At 41.2% G+C, this 22834-nt stretch overlaps 2 protein-coding genes across 3 annotated transcripts; one reads left to right on the forward strand and one right to left on the reverse strand.

The window, feature by feature from the left end:
* Nucleotides 1-130: 130 nt before the first annotated feature.
* On the forward strand, nt 131-11380 carry LOC146661698 (TIMELESS-interacting protein-like). Of its 2 annotated transcripts, XM_085418210.1 has the most exons (9): nt 131-195; nt 1603-1706; nt 4608-4755; nt 5214-5304; nt 6519-6594; nt 6903-7025; nt 7112-7175; nt 7958-8170; nt 10925-11380. In XM_085418210.1, exons 1-9 carry the CDS (start codon nt 147-149, stop codon nt 11167-11169), a joined length of 1113 nt encoding a protein of 370 aa, XP_085274336.1. In that variant the 5' UTR covers nt 131-146; the 3' UTR covers nt 11170-11380. The 2 variants fall into 2 exon arrangements, with proteins under 2 accessions (XP_085274336.1, XP_085274337.1); XM_085418211.1 differs by lacking the exons at nt 131-195; nt 1603-1706 and adding an exon at nt 3197-3442.
* Nucleotides 11381-11651: 271 nt separating this feature from the next.
* LOC146661699 (DIS3-like exonuclease 1) lies at nt 11652-22743 on the reverse strand. Its single transcript, XM_085418200.1, has 9 exons — nt 22475-22743; nt 20363-20455; nt 19992-20280; nt 17324-17559; nt 15983-16137; nt 15629-15807; nt 15393-15538; nt 14558-14729; nt 11652-12989 (listed from the first exon to the last, which is right to left on the reverse strand). Exons 1-9 carry the CDS (start codon nt 22711-22713, stop codon nt 12672-12674), a joined length of 1827 nt encoding a protein of 608 aa, XP_085274326.1. The 5' UTR covers nt 22714-22743; the 3' UTR covers nt 11652-12671.
* Between the last annotated feature and the right edge of the window lie 91 nt (nt 22744-22834).

Genomic DNA, 22834 nt, shown 5'->3' on the forward strand with positions numbered 1-22834 from the left:
TTAACAGAAACTCCAACAAATTTGTGCCCAATTGATGATGTTTGGGACATGAAAAGTCCAGTCCAGCAGGTGGCGGTAATGCGCCTTAAAGCTTTAACCGCCAAAAAATACAAGAGCAGAAGAAGAAGAAGCCGAGTTCCCGCTTTATGGCGTTTTTCTCTCCGATTATTGTCAAGACTGATTTAACACTTAAAGGTAAGTATCGAGCTAATATTAATCCGAGTCTAGTTAATCTTGAGTTTAGCTCCTGAATGAGGCTTTCTGTTGCTCTCCTCGGTGTCTCTTCTCAAGTTTTTGTGAACAAGTTGGAAAAAAAAATCTGACTAAATTGACTCAAGCTGCTTTAAACTAATTCACAGAAAGATATCACCAAAAGGTTGTGAAACACAGAGAAGAAAAGAATTTATTAGAAGAAAGCTTTTAAATGAGCTCATTGTAATCAGAGTTTGTGTTGTTTTATTAGTCTGTTATTAAGGCTACTTAGCATCTCTGTGGCACCTGCACAGCTTATGAATGCAGCTTGCTAACTAAGCTAGCTAGCGCCACCCTTCTTCCATATAAGGTCACTTCCGGCTCCAAAAGACCCAACATGTTGGCGGTAAAAGTGCTATAATGAAATACATTTATGAGAAATGTAAAAATAAATGTGTTCCAGGCTAAAACACAGCTGCCTTTATCAGCGCAAAGTTGTGATGAGGCTTACTCAGATGATGGCTCAGATTTCTACACCCACTCGGATATACAGATGAAATCAAGACAAGTACATCAATACAAAAATTCACAGGATTGTTCAAAAAATAATAAATTGCATGAATATAGGAAATCTTCCTCTCAGTGACTGAGTTGTCTCATTGTGTCCTCATTTTTTATAAATCAAGGCCTGAGTAACCCAACCTTAAGTCTTCATTAAGGTTTTTGTCACATAGATAGAAAATAAACTCAGAGATTAAGCGGCTGTTATAAACAGAGTGATTAGTTGTTCTGGTTTACGTGCTGAAAATGGTTTTATTTGTGTATGTTCAATGTGTTAGACTTGTACATAGTTAAATATATGATCAAATAATGTTGAATCCTGGATATGGATTTGTAAGCAATGAAATTTGAAATAAGGGGGTAGGAACAAGAAAACTTCATCCTACTCCTTTTCGAGCACACACATTCTGTAGACATAGATATTTACATGAAAACTTGATGATTTTTAAGTTTTGTTATTTTTATTTTTTTCTGTTGTTATTTCAATTATATTTGCATGTTTGAAATAAATTATCTATCTATCTATCTATCTATCTATCTATCTATCTATCTATCTATCTATCTATCTATCTATCTATCTATCTATCTATCTATCATTTCTCACGGCACACGTATATTGTCGGGTTTTTTCTTGGCCAGGGCATATTTTAAAGAGGAATTGCTCTCCTGGTACTGGTGTGCCATACTGCTGAATTTGGTATTGGTGCTCAAACCTTTTGTGTTTGTTTCAAACAAGTTGTCCACCCAAGGAAGCTAAAATGTGTTCTGTGTGTTCTCAGATGAACATATGAGACACTTTGACTCTTCAGTGCAGTGTGGAGCTTAACAAAGTTCTGTTTTGTGTCCCAGCTGATCAGGAGGAGGAGAAGAGTCTGACGGAGCAGCAGAGGAAATTTCAGCTACTTGGACTCAGCTCAGCCACTGCAGAGAAAACAATGAGCTCAACACAGAAGGTGACAGATACTAGTGTTAAGAAATACTCCATTAAAAGCTGAAGTACTGATACAGTATGTATATTTTATGCTAAACTAAGTGAACCTTGTGCAATATTAATGTAATGTAGAAATAATGTATACAATGTATACAATGCCTACATCTTAGACGGTGACGTTGCCTCTAAACATCAAAATGAGCAGGAAGATGTTAAAGTGGGATTCAGCAGGATTCAACCCTAACATCAGCTGTAGTGGCTCAGTGTGGGGAAAAGGGTCACAGCTCACAATCATTTCTATTGAGAGCTCCAGTAGATTTTTTTTAATGTACAGGCTGTGATCAGCTGACCTGCTGCTCTCTGTGAATTCATCCAGATGTCTGCAGATGTTTCATGAGTTGTCCTGGCTGATTTCCTTTCTCTACACTGACAGTACACTGTCTTTATATTATACACTAAACTGTTGGTATGTGGGTGGAGCTCAGTGAATGAATGTCAGCATCATGAGCTTAAGTTTAAGTTAATCTCTGCTACACTTGATGTAATCTAACTCTGACATGAGCACCACAGTCACTGTGCACCAGTCACACACTGTTCTTTACTTAAATCCATCACATTACAGTAAACTTGCCTGCTTATCCTGCACTAACCTGCAGAGGATTTTACTTGTATCCTCCTGTGGATACAAACCAGCAAGAACTCATCAGATCTCTGTCACTTACCATTAATGAAGTTTGGCTTTTATTAATAAACAGAGAGCACGGATCCATGCACAGGAGGATACAAGCAGCTGCTTCTGTTTGCAGTCACCGTGCACCAGTGTTGTGTTTAATTGTGTCAGTGTTCATTTTTAAACACGTTTTTTAAATCAAATGTTTATGTATACATCAAGATTAATGTTCCAAACAAATGACACTGTACAGCAAATACATACATAGACATGTGCAGCAAAAGGAATCCGAGAAGATGTTTAACTTCTAAATGTTTAAATTGTTTGTTTTATATCCAAAGTCTGTCAGTTTGTCATTCCCTGTTATTGCTGCTGACTAATCACTCAAAGTGACACAACATGACCGTGGGTCTGATTTTTCTGGTAAACTTGTTTAGCAGCCCACTGGAGACGGATACCCTGTTCTTTGAACTTTAATACTGGACAGAAAATCGTCTCCTTCCAGAAACAAAGGGTAGCATTAGAACTTGTGTGAACAGCAAAACAATGTAGAAGATTTCCTTTTGTGTCTGTGTTGTGTCTAGGGCTGCCACGATTTGTCGACTAGTCACGATTACGTCGACTATCAAAATCGTCGACGACTGATTTAATAGTCGACGCGTCGTTTGAAGCTTTGTAAGATCCCAAAAGACGCAGGAATAAGTAGCAGGATTTAAGAGTGTAATAACGGACTGAAACAGAAGATGGCAGCACTGCATGTACAAGGATGCCAGCTGCCGTTCAACCCCGAAGAAGAAGAAGAAGAAGAAGAAGAAGAAGAAGCAGCTGTGTCCCAGAATTCATAGCGCGGCCCAGCTCAGTTTCCAACAATGGCGGCAGCTAGTTAGTTTTAATATTACTCTTATTATTCTTTCTGGGTCACAAAATAAACGTTTAACATATTTTCAGCCGAGAATGTAGCTGTGTAAACCTCAAATATCGGCTCAGTTTATCAGGACACCACATATTTTCAAAAGCGCTCCGACGTTTTCAGAGACGTCTGTTACCCACTAGCTCGATAGCTAGCCGGGGGCTAGGTCACTAGCACGGTGAGAACACCGGACTCCAGGCAAATTGTTTTCAAACCCACCGCCGTCTTTCGCTACTCAGGTTAAATATATATGAGTCACTTAGATAAATTAAAAATGTTGTTGTTTGGCTTTTTTTTTTTTAGTATTTTATTTGTTCCTGAGTAAATCGGTTTGTCTGAGATTAAAGTTATAGTTTTTACACAGCTGAATAAACGTCAAGCAGACAGCTGATTATCAGAAGTGTGAGATGCTGGAGAATATACTCCGTTGTCCTGTTATATTTTAGATAGCAAGGAGTTTATTAAACTTCACCGAAACAATCTGCAAATTTCATTAAAATTGAATAAACTATCATCTTGTCTTTATTTTTAGTTAGCACCTTAAAAGCTTAAAGCTATAAGCTAATGATAGTTATATAAGAGCATATGCTGCATGGTGCAATAAGCTGTAGTTTTACGTCCAGTGGATGATGATCTGATTAGTCGACTAATCGCATAAATAATCGGTGACTAGTCGACTATCAAAATAATCGTTTGTGGCAGCCCTAGTTGTGTCACATCATTTTGGCTCAAGAGTTTACTTTATTGCTATGTTTGTTTTTTGCTATTTTATTACTACATTTGTATTGTGCAGCACTTCGGTCTGCCAGGTGTGTTTTTAAAGTGCTATATAAATGATGATGACGATGATGCTTACGGAACAGCTGAAAGACTTTAAAACAAACCTGTTACTTTAATGATATTTCTGTGGTACTACAGAGTCCAAAAGAAGTATCGCAGTAATAATTCATCCAAATTGTAACTTTTAAATGTCATTATCAGCCCAAAGGTTCACAACCAGTTCATCCCTGATAGAATGTAAATATATACAAATCTATAAATTGTATTATGTATATAACTGTGAAACAAACATAATGGACCATTAATGTATCATAATAGTACATTTCTGAATTTGGGGTATAATTCCAGGTGGGATGAGTGTCTGTACAGCTCCTCCTGTTGATGTAAAAAAAGAAAAAAGTAAATGCCAGTTTTTTTTAGGTTTTCATGTTGATGTTGTAACACAGTAAAGAATTACTCTTACAGAAATAAATGTCATTTTTTCAACTTGCAGTTAAATTCATGTAACTTAATGCTGATGCTGTTGACGACTGGGGCTCACACGTCTTTTACTTTGTCTCCAGGACCGACTCACCATGGTTGACCCACAGGAAAATAGCCCGCAGGACATTCCTGACTATGACGGCATAGAGGATGAAGCTTTCCCCCCACTCCCACCACCACACTCCCCAGGCCGGGGAGGCCAGGAGGAAGGAGACCCTTTTGCAGATGGTAGATGCTGCTGTGCTCTTACAGGATTACTATGAGGTCTTTAAGATGTGATGATTCAGAACTTTGTATTTTAAATTCATGGTTTAATGAAGAATCATAGAAAAATAAGATTCAGGAAAAAAGGCTAATGTGGGAGAAATACAACCTCTCATAGTCCTTCCACAAAGCTTTTTGGAACAGCTTGATAATAATGAATTTGTTAGTTCAGCCTAGAATTAACAAATGCATGAACTGGTTTTTCAGCATCTCTCTGAGACTGGATGTTTCTAACAATAACAACACACATGTTTTTGTTTGCGTGAGCAAATGAAACCTATCAGATACTGTTCAAACCAGCACATTTCTTCTGTAACCTCCAGTCTATAATTTGTCTGGATTTAAAGATAAGCTTGAAGTTTGCCACGCTGCCAACAGAATGAGTTAGAAACACATCCTGTTGTCATGTGTTTTCAATGCAGGAGATGAAGGTGAGGTATCACAGCTGGCTGATGTCCCTACTGCTAAAAGGAGAGGCGTGAAGAGACCCCAACCCAAGCTGGACTCCCACAGGTAGCAAAGACATTTATATCACGACAGAGGGTTGAAATGCATTAAAATGCGCATTTAAATAGGAATTTGATGTCATCTTGTGTGAGCTGGGACACAAGGAGGCCAAAATCATTGATTGACGTGTGCAGACTGTCAGTGTTGCAGCCAGGTTGAACACGAGTCTGTGACTGCACTGGTTTTTATCACCGTTTCACTAATAATCGTGCACAGAGGCTCAGAGACACACTGACACACAGAGTTGTTGCAAATGTTTGAAAACGTAAGTTTGTGGAAAGAACTTTGCACAAAAAAAGTGATGTGATATTATCTGAGTGGCGACACCTGTCGTTTCGCAGAGTACTGCAGCGTCTTCTTACGCTTTAGCGGCGGGTACAAATGACTGCATCTGTGTGATGATGGTGCAGCTTCACTCTGCCAGTCATTTAAAGAAGAAAGACTCTAATACCATTGTTGTTTTCATCATTTGGATGGGCAAAATTCCCAGACTGAAAATTGTCAGAGCGTTGGAGACATCCCTGGATGTGTGTGAGAAAGATGTTTCCAGTCTCTGTACACCTATAGTGTGAACCTGGTTAGTATTGCCAACCATAAGTCAGGCTCGTTCCCAGTAGTCTCCCAGTGGGTGTCCCAGTGGCACTCCTCTGTTACTGTTCTGTTCACAATGTTCCTGGACAGAACTAAGTTATACTAAATCAAAGGATGTTAAATAAGCTTTTAAGTAAGAACGTCGATTATACTTAGGATAAAACTTGCAAGCTGTATTAAAGAAAAACATAGATTTTCATTTGATAAAATATTCAAATTAATTGCAACTTTGCTATAAATATATATATATATATATATATATATATATATAGCAATTTTTTATTTTTAGATGGAGAAATTTGACTATTTCTCATTATACTGCCTTATGTACAAACAGGTAGGAAAAGAAAGGTTGTGGGCACCCTGAAAACCAAACACCCTACCCCCCCCCCCCCCCCCCCCCCCCCAACAAGCTACTGCCTTCTGAACATGGTACATCTGAAGGCACTGACATTTCCATTCAGAGGGTCTGTCTGTGTTGGCCCTGTGACAGGCTGGCGACCTGGCTGCTGGGATGGGCTTCAGCCATCCACGATCCTGAATTGGATAAGCCAAATACGCCTGGATGTGCTGCTAACCCTGCTTGTAATCCATTAATGGTTTAACTTAGTCTTAATATTTTTTCCCAGGCTGATATCAGATCGAGGGCTTCCAGCTCTGGGCACTCTCTTTGACAATATCCAGTTCAAAGGCAAAGGACACGAGGTAGGATATGATAACATCTGTCCCACCAATTACCAGATGTGAATGAACATTGGTTTTTGAGCTAAATCTGTTTGGCCTGTCAGCTTTTAATTAGATGTCCTAAATTTGGTTTGAGACTAAAAGGTCAAAAGTTGCCCTTTCTGTCGTGGTCAAAAATGAGTGAGGGGAACCAGAGGTTGGTTTACCAAATTAAGATGTCTTTTGTTCCAATGACTGGAAGTCATTTTTTAGTGGGAAGAAGAAGCGTCCTATCACACACAGCCCTCTTTCATATCACTACTCGCTGTTTTTGATGTTTGCCCCATTAGGCTGCAGACCTGCGGCTGCTGATGCAGAAGATGGAGAACTGGGCCCACAGGTTGTACCCCAAATTGCAATTTGAAGATTTTATTGACAAAGTGGAAAGGCTCGGCAGCAAAAAGGAAGTGCAGGTGAGAGGAAGCAGTAGAATATTTCCTGCAAGCGTGTGGGATTCCTAATGTTCAGAATTTGTAATTTTTTACTCATTCTTCTATAGACATGTCTTAAACGAATACGACTGGACATGCCCCTGACACATGAAGATTTTACAAGTACAGATGGTAAGAAGAAAAATCATTACTGATGGGGATACGGTGGACTAGGGCTGTGCGATATGACCAAAGTCTCATCTCCCGATATAAGAATTCTATCGTCCGATAACGATATAAATCACAGAAATGTAACATTTTCTGTCAATTCTGTGAATCTCGACTTGCGTGAAGTGTTTCCAGCTGCGCGTCATGTAGCTGGAGTCGAGTGTTTTAACCGATGCATGAAACGACACATTTTTAGACAGAAGTTGTAACGGCGCCGTTTTCTTTGTGAGTATTTATTACACGGCGTGCTGCGGGGGAAAGCCTGTTCTAACGTTTGAGTCTAAGGTTTATTTTTTAGCACCTGGCGGCTCTGTTTTACTTCTCATCCGTAAACACTCTGCTCTTTCACGTGATTCCGTTTATTTTGAAAAGCCTCAACAGGATCTTGAGCTTTATTCTGAAAGGTTTATGTGGAACATAAACAAGCGGACACGCGATGGTTTTACCGTCGTTGTTGCTAACGACAACGCATAAAAACAGGCGCTTGTCCGTCCGTAGTGTGGTTATATATAAGAGAAAGAGAGAACTTTACTACAGTGACATCAGAACCATGAAGAAATATTGCCGTAAACAGTTTATTTTGCGACACCACGAAACAAACGATAGCGTAAAATGAAATAGACGTTTTTGTATATATCGTTGTATCGAACAGCCCTACGGTGGATTCACACCTGCAGGTGCACATAGGAAATACTTGCCATATTCCACAGGACTTAATTATCAGCACTGCTTGAAATTGTGTTCAGGTGCTGGTGACGAAGAGGTACAACGTGAACTGGAAACATTTGGGGATCCTGATCTGTTCAGCAGAGAGAGTTTTATTAATGCTCCCCAAGGGCAGATTGCCGAAGCCCTCGCTCCCCCACCTACTCCCTCTCTGACCGAAGAGCAGCAGAAACGTATTGAGCTGAACAGACAGCGGGCCCTGGAAAAGAGGCGCGCACGCCAGCAGCAAATTGGTAAGAATGGCAAAAATGTATCATACAGCTGGGACACAATATAACAGAAATAATTAATGATTCTGCTACAAAACATCCAGCGAAGGTTCATAAGGATCATCTAGCTTCATTGGTGTATTAACTTTATATGAAAATACAAAAAGCAAAACATTGAATGTACAGTATATTGCCAAAAGTGTTTGCTCATCTGCCCCCACACTCATATGAACTCGAGTGACATCCCATTCACGACGTCCGCCTGTGCAGCTATATCAGCTTCAACTCTTCTGGGAGTGTTTATGGGAGTTTATGACCATTTGTAAGGTCAGACACTGATGTTGAAGGCCTGGCTCCAAATCTCTGCTCTCATTCATCCCAGTGGTGTTCTGGTCAGGACTCCCATGCCAGAGTTCATGTCTTTGTGGACCTTGCTTTGTGCACTGGTGCCCAGTCATGCTGGAACAGGAAGAAGCCATCCCCAAACTGTTCCCTTAAAGTCGGGAGCCAAAATGTCTTTGCATGCTGAAGCATTAAGAGTTCCTTTCACTGGAACGAAGAGACTGAGCCCAACTTCTGAAAAACAACCCCGCACCGAAATCCCCCTGCCACCAAACCTGGAGCTCTGTTGTCCTGGCAACTGCTAAGTTGACTTGTCTATCGGCTTTCCAGATTGAGAACTGTGATCCGTCGCTCCATAGACTGCATCTCTCCTGTTCTAGAGTCCAGTGGCGGCGTGCTTTACACCGCTGTGTCCCATTGCTTTGCGTTGCACTCTGTGATGTAAGGCTTGGACTACAGCTGCTCGGCCATGGAAATGGATTCCACGAAGCTCTCTGTGCACTGTTCTTTAGCTAATCTGGAGACCACGTGAAGTTTGGAGCGATGGACTCCACAGAAAATTAGCAACCTCTGTGCGCCTCAGTATCCACTGACCCCCACTCTGGGATTTTACGTGATCCACCACTTGATGGCTGAGTTGCTGTCGTTCCCAAACACTTCCACTTAGTAGCAGCAGTCTGCATGCCTAGGTGCTTGATTCTATACAGCTGTGGAAGTTACTGGATCACCTGAATTCAATGATTTGGATGATGGGTGGTGAGTGAATACTCCTTACAATATAGTGAAGTGGATCTAGTGTATATATCCACCAGAAACCCTGAAGGTCGAGTGACGAGTTCCCGTATTGCACAGTTCGTCCAAACCACCAGAGATTCCTCACATTAGTGTGGAGTTTGGTAATAAGAGGCAAAGCATGTAGAAAACATTGATTTCTTTACTGCCTGTCTGATGTCAGCTTCAATTAGGCGTAGTATTTTTGTTTTTGCCTTACACTTGTGATCCAAACTGTTTTTACTTCCTCTTTAGTTAAAGCGGAGCCAGCTGTCTGCGATCTATTGTCTACAAATCTTTAACAGTGACATTAAATCGTTCTTCAGGGTCCTCATTTACCGCAGAAATGATGTAATGTGATTTAAATGAGACCCATAGAAAAGAAAATGACCTGTTGATCGGTCTCTATTATGAGCCTTCACCCATAAAAATGTGTTTACAGTTTATAACTTACTGTACATGGTGTTATTAGCACAAACACTTTAAAGCTGATCATTTAGGACTGTAACAATAATCCAGAGAGCAATGTAGTCAAACATCTCACAGTTAGTTTTATTGGGAATGAACTTTGACCTGTTAGGCCCCCAGGGCTTTTCTGAGCTTCCTGCTCGAAAATGAAGAGGCCAAAATAAATGGAGTATTTCTCTGCAATTACAAACTCTGTGTAAACAGTCTTGGTATCAAAATAAAGCTAACGCTTGTGAGCTGTCATCAGAGGGGTAAATATTACTGCAGATGTTACTATGTCAAAGTTACTGGGACTCAAACATAGAAAAAAATGATTATTTCCCTCACCTAATTTTTAAAAGTATTTTATAGCTTATATGCTATAAAATATACTTTGGGTCACATTTAACTCCAGAAAATCATAAATCAAAATATGGATGTTACCTGTCCACAGATTCATGGTGATGTAACTGCTCTTTTAACTGTTTGGTGTTTGTAGAAATGGTTTACAGCTGAGATTCAGAGGCTTCTGTGGACACTCATGTCTGCACTTATATTTCTGACCTCGTGTTATAACCGATTAAATGTGATCTCCTCTCTTTTCCCCCATTTTTGGTGGTGTGGGTGCTTAACTAGTTAAAGTACCAAACATCTGTCTCCTGTTGTTGTGTCACGTAGGAAAGAAGCATCAATATCTGATGAGCAGACTTGTTCATTTGTGCAGATTTCTTCTTTTGTGTGGTTGTTTTTTCCAAGTGGAGATGAGCATCTCTAACAAGTTGATTTGTTCACATTTGCACATCTGCATTTTTGAGAGAAATGAGTTTTTTGAGTTTGTGCACTATATGCATATAAGACAACCATTTCCTTTTTCAGTATTTTTGTGTGGTGCATTTTTCTCTGTTTTAACAAAAGAGGAACAAAGAACATTTAAGTCAACCTAAGACGATTTGTTTTAATTTTTACATGGTCTTACTGAGGTGATGCAAAGTGGAACATGCAAACTGTTTTTTTGGTAATGTGCTGGAAAAGCTTGATAATGGACCTTGAAAGTGCTTAAAGTGCTTAAATTTGACCCTGAACAATGAGTTTGAACCCTGCAGTTTACAGTTTCATTTTTCATTATCTCAGCTTTGCCTGTCTTTTATAAATCGTAGTAGACTGAGTGTGTCTGTGTTGACTGAAACCATCACTGTTTCTAATTCTCAACCCTTTCAGGCCCTTCAGCCTCTCAGACTGCTGACATGTTAGGAGACAAACCTCCAGCTGCATCCTCACCAAATGTCATCAAAGGTTCTACTGATGGAGATGAAACTGTAGAAGATCCTGACCTCGAGCCTTCCAACAACACCTCCACGCAACAAACCAGCCCGCTTCCCCCCAAAGACTCTGAGCCCGCTGAGGCTGAGACCGGCCTCAGCCCTGAGCAACAGCTCAGCAACGACTGTGTAGAGGGGGATTAAAGTTCACGTGCAGCAGTTTCTGCTGAAAAGCTTTGGCAGTGAGCAGATTTAAAGGTTTCCCAATGTTCGTGCCTGCTCATTCGAGTAATGTTGTGCATTTCTGGTGGTTTATATCTTGAGCACATGTTCCTACTGTGACGTCAGCTTTGGGTTAGCAAAGACATTTATAATCAATGGAAATAAATGTTTTTCTTATTTTTAAAAGTCCAAATCCTAAACGTATTTACCATGTGTTGGTATCTGTTACAGAAAAATATTTGAACTGATCCACAGTTCCTGCTCTGATGCATCTTCTTTCTCCAGTTTCACTATTGGCAGAATTTTGGTTGCAAACATGTTTCTATAAAAGGCCTCTGTGTGTGTGTAGTATGTGAGCTGTCAACTGACCATCACCCTCTTCCAAGCATTAAGTGCTCGTTCAATTATGAACAGTTCTTTCTTAAGCTACTGCAGGGACATGAAACGCAACACGATGAAGTGGCTCCATCTGCGCTAATGAAAACACCATTTTTAATTACAGGCCACTGCACACATATTGAAATAGTTATGTACAGTTCATATTTCTGTTGGTAGTTCTAGAAAACAATCTTAAAATCCACAAACCAAAAAACGCTTCTGATTATTTACCAGTTCAAACAATAAAAATGTCCTTGGTGTTGGTGTCTTCTATACAGGCTCTTGATATACAAACTATAAGATAAATACATCCTAGTTTTATACATCACTTCCAACACAACCAACCTCAGGTGTGTTCATTACTCTACGGGTTTATTTTAAAGTCTGCTAATGAGTGACATGAAGTTTTATCAGTCCGGTGACCTGTCCAGGGCGTATCCTGCCTCTCACCCTATGACAGCTGGGACAGATTCCAGGACGTGCAGAAGAAAATGGACGAGTGGACGTTTTATCATCTCCAGAACAATACTCGTGCTGGGTTTTGTATGAAGTGGTCACAGGTAGTACAATATGTGTGAACTCACCAAAAATGGTTCTATAACACAAGACATTTAATTTACACAAGACATTGATCCCACCAGTGAGATATTGAGATCACTGGTGCTGAGAGAAAAGCCTTTTGTTACCAGACTTCTTTAACCTGCTGCAGTTGACTAGTTTCCTGCAGGATTGAACCACATTTGCAGTGAGTACTAGGTCTTGTCAAAGTAACTGCTGACACTTCACTGGCATTAACACGTTCCCTATCCTCCTTACAACTAAGTTTAACTTGATGTGATTTTAAAAACTAACTTTTACAAAACGTATCCACTGATTCGGTTTGACTCTGGTTTCTAAAAAGATGGCGGGACATGTTTTTACTTAATATTGTGTTTGCTTTCCTGTGACTTCACACACTCGTGTGGTTTGTCCACACACAATCTGGAGCTACAAGAATGACCTGGATGACTCAGCACGAGTGATCTTCAATGATCACCGTTCTGTTAGCGCACAGCGTGCAGTTCTCACAAGTGTCTGCTTGGAGGTAAAGCTGGGCTACAGCGTTTCTATGCTGTTGTTGCCGGGAGGCGTGAAGCCCTTTCCAGATCCATCAGAGCCAACTCTCTGATTTCTTCCAGAATAGAGTACAGACTGGGAGTTTTGCTCTGACGAAACTCTCTTTCCTCTTTGGAGAGTTTGGGGCGCCGGGCTGTCTTCTCCTGAGCCAGCGCCTCTTCATTCTGACGCACCACCTCTTTGACCAGCTGACTGCGGCCCTGAGGGCTGGGCTGCTGGGACTTGGCACTGTGGTGAGGCTTGTTGCTGATGACCTCGAGGTTTAGACGGTCAGCGTGGCAAGTTGAAGAGTGGACAGAAATACGAACCTGAAGAGAGCAGAGAACGTAAGTCACAGTATTCCTCAGTTCGATCACTACACAGTAATGGCACCTACTGAAAATAGTCTAATGGAATGCTATGCAAAGACAGGCCCACTTAAGGTTTGTGACGTAATATATAACAGCAGTCCTCTCAGCACTGTGCGCAGCGTCACAGCTAAGTAGACAGTGGTGTAGAGTGGAGAAGTTTCCGACTGTGCCACAATTTTGTTCATAAATAGGATAAATTGGATACGTATGTTACACACACGTATCCAATGTAACAAACGTTCATCCATCCGTACACGAACTTTCTTTACTGTGCTTTCTAACATTCACACGACGTGGAGACTGGAGCAGAGGGGGAGAAAAACATTCATTAACACTGTGACCTCGGTCAAGTGTCACAGTGAGGTTGTTGTTTTGTTGATTTGTTTGTTGAATATCATCATCATCTCTTTGTTTGATATGATCATAGCTTGACAGCAGTCAATGCTGTGGTGGACAACTTGTGTTTGGGCTAATGTTTCTTTCTATCTTGTTTTGGCCACATGTGTCATCCATCATCATCCATCAGTAAGCTATGTTGTTAGCATTGCCTTTGCCCTTTGACATTTATGACCCCAGGATAAGTCCATGAAAGAAAGAAAAGATGTTGATAACAGTGGAAGCAGCAGTACTCTGTCACTTTTTCATGTCTTAAAGCCAAAGATGTGAGAATAACACACCGTTACTTCAGTTTCTTTTTGTTAGCTAACCTTAGGGTAATGTTTCCTGCTCTTTTTGCTTAAATCACATGCACTTATTCCTCACAATCATCGTGTGTAACATGCCTGAACTTAATATAACTTGACGCCAGTGATGGGCAGCAACGCATAATTAGATTACTTTTTTCAAGTAACGAGTAAAGTAAGGGATTACTGTTGCAAAAAAGGTAATTAGATTACTGTTACTGTCCCGTAAACACGCTGCTCTACTGTGTTACTAAACCGTGAGTTTGTTTGCAAGAGTGTCTCATGACAATGACATAAGTGCATGCGACGTTTGTGGTAACAAACGTGTGCAGAGCAACAATGGATCATTTATCGAGTGCGAGAGAGAGAGTGCGACCGTGCAGCGTTTAAAGGCGTTTATGTGAAAACAATTACCGCCCACTGTCATTTTTTATCTCCCTTTACAAAAAGGTTTGTGTAGAAACGCCACAAACTGGAAGCATTACATTTCTTGTCTTGGAGGAGAGCCTCCCCCCCCCCACACTTATGTTTTTGTTTTCATATAATATTTAAAAACAATAAACTGAATAACTTTAAATGATTTATTTTCAGGAATCATTTTCGTCTCATTCATCTTACTGACGTTTTGTTACCTTGAGATTAGCTAACAAAGCAGCAACCACACAACACTTTATCACAACAAGATCATAAAACGTCTCTTAATGTTGGACCACAAAAGATCCAGTAGTCGTATGAACCTGTGATTCATATACACTCATGCATATATATTTGGAATCGTCGCCTTTAGGCGCTGCATTGCTGGAAACCTTCTAAAATGATTGATTAGCGTTTTCTGTGACTTACGGTGATGTGGTCAAACAGTTTGAAGGTGGAGGTGCCACAGCTGGAGGTGGTGGTAATGCGGTCCGGGTATTTTCGCACAGTGCCACCCTGCCAATCACAGCTGCCGTCCTGTCCCGCTACCACCACCAGGCCCTCTTTGTTCTTCAGATACACAGGCCCCCTCACACCATACCTGTGAACAACATGGCTGTGGTCAGAGGCAGCCTTACTTACTCAGTGATATTACTCAACCTGCTTTGCGCCCTGTGATTTTAATCATTACATGGATTCTACAGCCTTCTCAAAATGACCACAGGTTACATTTTAATAAACTGTTAATATTGCATATCCCTGTAACACCACAAGCATGGAGAACACTGATGTTATTAAATTACACTTTCCTTGCAATAAACAAGCAGCAACCTCCAGAGGTTAGCTAAGCTAACGTAGAAGTGCCACAAACACAAGGCTGGCTCCAAAGCACCGTCCCTCCCCACAGACTCAACTTCAGCAATGCAATTAACTTATTTAAAGCCTGGTAGAGAAAAGATTCGGGGTTTTAGCCGATTTTCCCTGCTCACAATAAATGTTTAAGGAATTAGTTTAGTAAATTTATACAATTTAAAACTCATTTTGAGGTTTTTTAAGAGAAAATAAAACTAGCGTGTATACTGTTAAATATACATTGATTAGCGTGCAATTACATCTTCCAACAAATTCATTCATTGTCATAAACTTTGAATTCGTCTATTAAAAATACACGAGTGGTTGGCCGTCTGTGAGCTGCTGTACAGCTCCATTAAACAAAGGAAAAGAAGAAGACTGCAGAACAAAACACAGGACTGAAGGTTCTTACTCTGGGATAAACACCAAGACACCGTTGTCTCGAATGGAGTAGACAACAGCGTCAGCCACACAGCACGGGTCTGTCTGAGGGTCTCGTTCTCTGAAAAACAGACACTGAAACAGTGCTGTGGATCGCATTTGGGCTGCCTGTGCTGCCTGCAAATGAAACACAGACGTCAGCACAGCTTCTGTTAATAGAGTAAGAGGTGAATCATTGAAAAACACAAACAATAAAACACCCCTGACCCTGTTCTTGCTGTTGACATGGTGAGCCATTTCCTCCACTTCTTTGTTACTGGCTGGTGCTTTACCAGATACAACGCCCCTCTGCATGTGCAGGGCTGCGGTAAGAAGGCGGTGCACGACAATGTCTGCGTACCGACGGATGGGTGAGGTAAAGTGTGTGTAGCGATCCAGAGCCAGACCTACGACAACGAAGCAAATATCAGCACGTTAGCCTTCTTTCTAGTTCTCAGTCGAATAATTCTTCACAAACAACAGACGTTGGACAAGTGTGTGCAGACGTGTGATGGATGGACTGACCCACAGTCACACTGAAACTCTAGTGCAGCCAATAAAAGCTGTGCAGCGGTATCGTACCATAATGGTAGTATTGGTCTTGAGGATGAGCACCAGTGGAGAAGTACAGAGCCTGTGACATAGCAGTGGTGGCCATCATTCTGAACAACCTGTTCACCAAGGGGTCCTGTGGGTCCACAGCTCGGTCCAGTGAGGCAGCTAAAGCCTTGTTGGACCTGAAGGAACAGAGCCAGAAACCAGGGATGAGTGAGGCCTCTCATCTCAGCAGTCAGTGACACAAAGCTACTTGCATCACCATGTCTCTTGTCCTGGGACCGGTTCTGCTGTTGGTTTAACCCCCCCCCCCCCCCACAATCCTCCAACCGCACATTCATATTTTGTTTTCAAACTCCATTGCAGTTCATTCCACGCCTCAGATCCTCAGACCTTTTGTAAACAGTTAAACAAATAAAAGTTAACTGTAATAGATTACAGGTTGTAATTAAATAAATCACTGCCTCTTTTAAAAAACAGAAAAACAAACCATCTTTAATTATTTGAGTTGTTTGTTTTGTTCCCGTGTGAGAATATTCAACACTGCTCTCTGTGCAAAACGGGTTTAAAAGCATAAACAGCTGTGGGATCCTGTTTGTCCGGGATTTGAACCGGGGAACAAACTGCGGCAGGATCAGCGTTGTGCCGAGGTCGGCATCGCCGACAGCATGTGTTCCCCCTGCGTGGCGAGCGTTCGCTGGGCACGGAGTGTGGATCCAGGTTACGCCGCCTCCATTACAAACAGTCAGACGTGGAAGTAGTGATGTTTTAGTTTTGTAAAAAAGTGAAACCTGAGTGTCGTTACATTACCATTCAGTTTAAGGGTTACAACAGAAAATGAAATATTTATTGTCCTCTCGTGGTATCAGACGGGATTATTTTAACAAACGAAGGACATTTTGCCTGATAATTATATTTATCCTGTAACTTTACTGTGTAAAGAGCTAAAACCTCCAAAGTTTCAGGAGTAGTTAGTCGTTATAAGAAGTGTTTGTGAACTGAAAATCAAGAATGTGGGATCCTGTTTGTCCGTGATTTGGACAGCCCAGCGTGTGCTCCCGACGCAGGGGAAACTAATTCTGTCGGGGAGACCGACCTTGCCACGACAGCTGTTGTGAAGCTGAAGCCAAAGGCAAGATATGCTTCATCATATGTTCTAGTCTTTGGTTTGGAAGCATATTTGGCTTCAACCTCAACCTGAGCTGAAGGAACATGTCTTCTTCTTGTCTGACTGCTCATGTGACACCTGAGTGTGTCCCCGTGTTATCAAACATTTCAGGTTCACACACTTGTGTGTCTGAACATGATGTGCGTTGGACTACAATATGCATTTCCTCAGTTTCTATACTGAACAGTCAAAAACATTACCTGGTGTCAATGGTGAAACCTTTGGCCTTTGCAGTGTCCACCAGCTGGTTGAATAGCTCCTGTTGTGGTGGTGGGTGACACCTTAGAAGGGCCTGGTTGGGGAAAGCTTCCTGGATCTTGCGGGCCACCCAGTGGTTGGCGTAAATCATGCACTCTGCCACGGTCTCATGGACCTCCAGGGGCTGACGAGGGACCAGGGCCGTAATGTTCCTCTCCTCATCCAGCTGGGCACCCACCTGAAAAGGGAAAATGCTTCTAACGTGACTTCAATGAAAAAGAATATGAAAATGCATCAGTGGGCCACATTTTACTACAGTTTACTTTAACTCAGTTGAATATGCACCATTCCACCGGAACAAATGCTGCACGGAGAACCAAATGTGAATGAATCTCAACCTGAAAACAGTCTACTGTCTTTCCTACGTTCAGCTCTCTATCATACCAGTAAGAACACATATCCCTAACAGGCACACAGCTCTGCTCATGGGCACAGAAACTCCACCGATCTGCTGTTCATGCTTTTTGTTTATAGTGGACAGCCAATCAGAGTTTAAGTTAGCTCAAAGGAAATGTGCCTTAAAGAGAGAACAAAACTTTTCTCAGACTAAGGATGAACTGAGGGGACCCAAAGCACTTCAGCAGGAACCAAAAGAAGCCAGAAAGTTTGGATTTGAACACAGTTTTGGCCGTTTTATATAATAGATCAAGATGAAACATCTGTTGTCCTTATCCTTCAGGACAACTGATGTTTCACCAGCGGTCAATAATCCAGCTTTGTCAAGATAAGAACTTGATTTTTGGGTGGCAGCTCAATCATTAAACACACTTTTAGAAATATATTGGTTTTTCCACTATCCCAGAAGCAACCCGAGAGAATCATTTTTACTTCATATCAATATTCTGTGTGCGTACAGCCATAACAGGAATGCAATAACTGAATAATAAATAAATCCAAGACATCCTATTAGAGAGCATCTTATAGAACAACAGGAATTGTCCATATGAGGTTTTAACAGATGGCCGACCAGCCGCTGTAGATAAATGGCTGTGATCTAATGTGAAAACTGTCAGTGGTTTCACAGTGGAGTGCTTGGTTTCTTTATTCCAATATTCTCACTGAAATGACTTTCTGATAAAATGTTTTCTGCTGAGGAACGTGTTCTGCTTAGACGCCTGATTTTAAAAATAACGTCTCTATTAGACCGTACTATAATTTATTATCGATGAAAAGAAATATATGGTATCCATCTGTAATTCTGTAAATAACACAGCAAAAAACCAAACTAAACATAAAGACCTGGAAGACTCCTGCGTCTAAATTCATTCAGTTATTGTACTGAGTCCTGAACATGTTAGAAATATGGTATCTAAGCAGATTCTTACTCTGGATGGCATTACCTTGGCCTCCAGTAACGCTGTGAGGAACCTTGGAGTCATGTTTGACCAGGACATGTCCTTCAATGCACATATTAAACAAATATGTAAGACTGCGTTCTTCCATTTGTGCAACATCTCTAAAGTTAGAAATATCCTGTCTCAGAGTGACGCTGAAAAACTAGTTCATGCATTTATTACTTCCAGGCTGGACGACTGTAATTCATTATTATCAGGATGTCCAAAAAACTCGCTGAAAAGCCTTCAGCTGATCCAAAATGCTGCAGCAAGAGTCCTGACAGGGACTAGAAAGAGAGAGCAGATTCCCTTCATTGGCTTCCTGTTAAATCCAGAATTCAAAATCCTGCTCCTCACATACAAGGTCTTAAATAATCAGGCCCCATCTTATCTTAATGACCTTGTAGTACCATATCACCCTATTAGAGCACTTCGCTCTCGCTCTGCAGGCCTACTTGTTGTTCCTAGAGTATTTAAAAGTAGAATGGGAGGCAGAGCCTTCAGTTTTCAGGCCCCTCTTCTGTGGAACCAGCTTCCAGTTTGGATTCAGGAGACAGACACTATCTCTACTTTTAAGATTAGGCTTCAAACTTTCCTTTTTGCTAAAGCATATAGTTAGGGCTGGACCAGGTGACCCTGAATCCTCCCTTAGTTATGCTGCAATAGACCGTGGCAGCTGGGGGATTCTCATGATGACGCCGAACATCATCATCACCTCTTTGTCATCATTATCACTGACTACATGTTTATAGACCAATCTCCATTTAATCATTAGTTATCATTAATCCCTGGCCCTTTTCCACAGGTGTCTTTTGACCTGATTTCCTCCCCTCGGCTGTATGAAGTGTTTCGGGGTGACTGATACTGAATTTTCTAACCATGATGTCATCTGACAAAATGACCAAACACAGAGGTTAAGTCAAACTTTCACTTAGACAGAAGCTTAGAAGGGAGAATCTTCTGCAGCTGAAATGTGCGAGAAAGATAGTGGTTCCAGTTTTTAATGTGCAGAATGGATTTCTCTCCACTGAAGCTATGTGCACGGTTTACTTTGTTTGATTCACTTCAGATTCATTGAATCATTTTGTGTCGTATGTTAGACGTCAGTAGTGACGATGTGTTAGGGTTAGACACTCAGCTATAACATGCTTACGCTTTCAATTAAGAACATGAACCTTAAATGTTTGCAGTCTTTATTTATATAGTCTTACTGTTAAGTACACACATTACCAAAACACACAAAATACTCTATGAAGATACAAGAAACCAATCATACCTCCACTCCTTCCAGCTCCAGCGCTCCTCCTCTGTCCCTCTTTGCCCGAAGATGTCTGGCTACATGTGTGAGCATCTCAAGTGCCTCAGTGAGTTGAGCTAGCTTAGAACCCTTTTCCTGAGGACCCAGGTTGGCCAGTTCCGCTACCTCAACCTGTTCTCCGTTGAGGAGCGCCTGAGCCAGCTCGTAGTGGAGCTGATAGGAGGAGCGGATGAGTGTACGACCATACCAGACCTCTTGGACTTCAAGGGATTCTGCGTCAAGCTCCCAAAGCACGCTCATTGCATACCTGAATTTGAAAGTGTCAGTTACACAACTAGCATGCATTTTAAGCATATGAAAATGAAACGTGTGATGGGAAGTCTACTAACCTGTCAGCACCTCCCAGCAGTGAGCAAAGGTCTGCGCTGAGAATAGCAGGCAGCATGTCGTACCTGCGGTCTGCCAGGTAGTAGGTTGTAGCCCTTAAGAAGTGACATAATAAATATAAAAAGGCAATGAGATCAAAGCAGCAGCTTTATCATCTTCTTTCTAATCAAAAGTGAGACATAATTTGAAAATAAGTACTAAATATTCAGAGTTTGTTCCACCTTTGTCATTTTCATCCTTCTGTTTATTAATAAGTCAGGAAGGATGAAATAAATAAGCAAAATGTTTTTCTTATGATTTAATAAATATTCCCCATTTTCTGAAATAGAATTTAAGGCTTCAAACCACAATCATGAGATTTTAATTTACTTCTTTAAAGTGTGGAGGCGAGCTGGACAGGTGGGTGATCTGCACGCTGCTTTGTGGACAGCTATGAAATGTAAAATGGAATTTTAGAGTAAGTCAGAGAGAAAGCAGAGGACCAAAACTACATTAAAAATCACAACATAAAAAATATATAGTAAGATTTCAGTATTATTTTATAAGTGCACGTTGTTAACAGTCTACACGGAGTTTCTCTCCTCATTCGGCTCTCAATCATCTTCTGTACATGCTGCTGCTGCTGCTGCTGCTGCCTTTAAAAAACGACATGCACTTCATGGACCTTCTTACTAATTTATCTGCAGACTACACTTTATCAGATACATTTTATTAGCACTGGGTTAGACACTTCTGCCTTCTGAACACTCCTTTCTTCACTTCCAAGACTCAACAAGGTGCTGAAAGAATTCCGTAGAGATTTTGGATTATAGCGAGATTACACCGAGATGACAGCAGAATGCATTTGCTGCAGATTTGTCGGCCGTTCAGCTGTGACACAAATTTTTTTGGGCTGCTTCCCTGTCACATGGTGTCATCGCTGCATGTTCCCAGGAAGGAAAATTTGTGGAGATCAAGTGCAAGCATTACTTTTGCAGCCCCGACCTTCACTTCATTTACTGCAGATATTTTAAACTCAGTTTTATTCATTTGTACAATACAGCACAAAATAAATAAATAAATCAGAACATGTGCATATATCTGGACATAAACACAGATGAATATCTTCTTGTTCTATTACTGTGGTTCAACTGTCTTGTATCATCATCCTCTTTATTAATAAGATGCACTGAAAGCCAATTATAGACAAACCATTAACATCAGGTACTCAAGGTCACATGCCATCATGTGACCTCCGGTGTTTTCCTGACACCCGTAACTGTACAAAGGGGATCTGAAAACAAATGATGTGTGACACACTGTTCTTTACTTCTACCACTCAGTAGAATAAAACTAATTTAGTTGGAAGCGGACTCATTTTTCCTTTTTTTGCTGCATGACCTTCTGGTTGAATGTTGTGTACAAGTATGGCTGCCATGTCCCGTAGTAATATATGTTTATGAAGGCCACAGTGAAAATCACTCAGGCTTTCCCACAGCGGAAACATTCCCCTGTCCTGTTAATGGCATCGTACTCAAAATGAGCACAAGTTCTTCGTAACAACATGGACCACTGTGTTCTGTGTGTAGCAGTTCTCTACTGTGAGAACCCCAACCACCTTTTAGCACGACCAGCATTCGTCCATTCGCACACATATTCATACAGCGCGTTAGTCTATACCTTTAAGCATTTTCTCTCACATGCACACTCACACTAACGGATGCATCCAGGGAAATTTGGGGGTTAAGTATTTTGTGCAAGGTGACTTTAACATGAAGCCCGAAGGCATCAGGGATTGAACCAACAATGTGCTGACCATTGGTTCAATTCCTGGTGCCAGTGATACTTTCAAAGCCATCATGGACCCTGTGAAGTCCTTCTACATGTGATTAAATGATAGACATTTAAGGCTTAATGCTTCACATCAGACACGAGCCTTATTTAAGGTGGCCCTCTGTGTTATTTATAATTGCGCTACAAGGCATGCTGCTGATGCAACATTAATTCAGGCAACAACTTTCTTGCCTCTTTGTACTTCTGAAAGTTCCTCTGAACACTTATGCAAGATGCTGTAATTTTCTTTTATCCTTTTATATCCCACCTACTCTACCCAACCACTCCAACCAGTTCCTCACCTTGAACGTGCCTCCAAGTCTGTGAGCGAACCCTCTTTGACAAAGTGAGTGACATCAGCAATGTGAACTCCCAGCTCCAGCCTTCTGTTGGGGAGCTTGTGTACAGACAGCGTGTCGTCTACATCTTCACAGCCGCGTGGATCGATGCTGAACACCAGGCGACTGTCCCTAAGATCCCGCCGCTCTGCCACCTCAGAGGGGTCTACCGTCCACGGCTTCTCCAGAGAGTTGACCGGCATCTCTCTCAGCTGATGGCAGACGGACAGGCACAGCTAAACAGCCGCATAGTCTTTTGAACTTTTCACATTTTGTTATGATTCTATACAAAACATTAATAATAATAATAATAATAATACATTT

The sequence above is a fragment of the Rhamphochromis longiceps genome, linkage group LG9 (assembly GCF_057381845.1).
Source record: "Rhamphochromis longiceps isolate RC_006_pf linkage group LG9, R_longiceps_female_GT1.1, whole genome shotgun sequence".
Taxonomy (NCBI): domain Eukaryota; kingdom Metazoa; phylum Chordata; class Actinopteri; order Cichliformes; family Cichlidae; genus Rhamphochromis; species Rhamphochromis longiceps.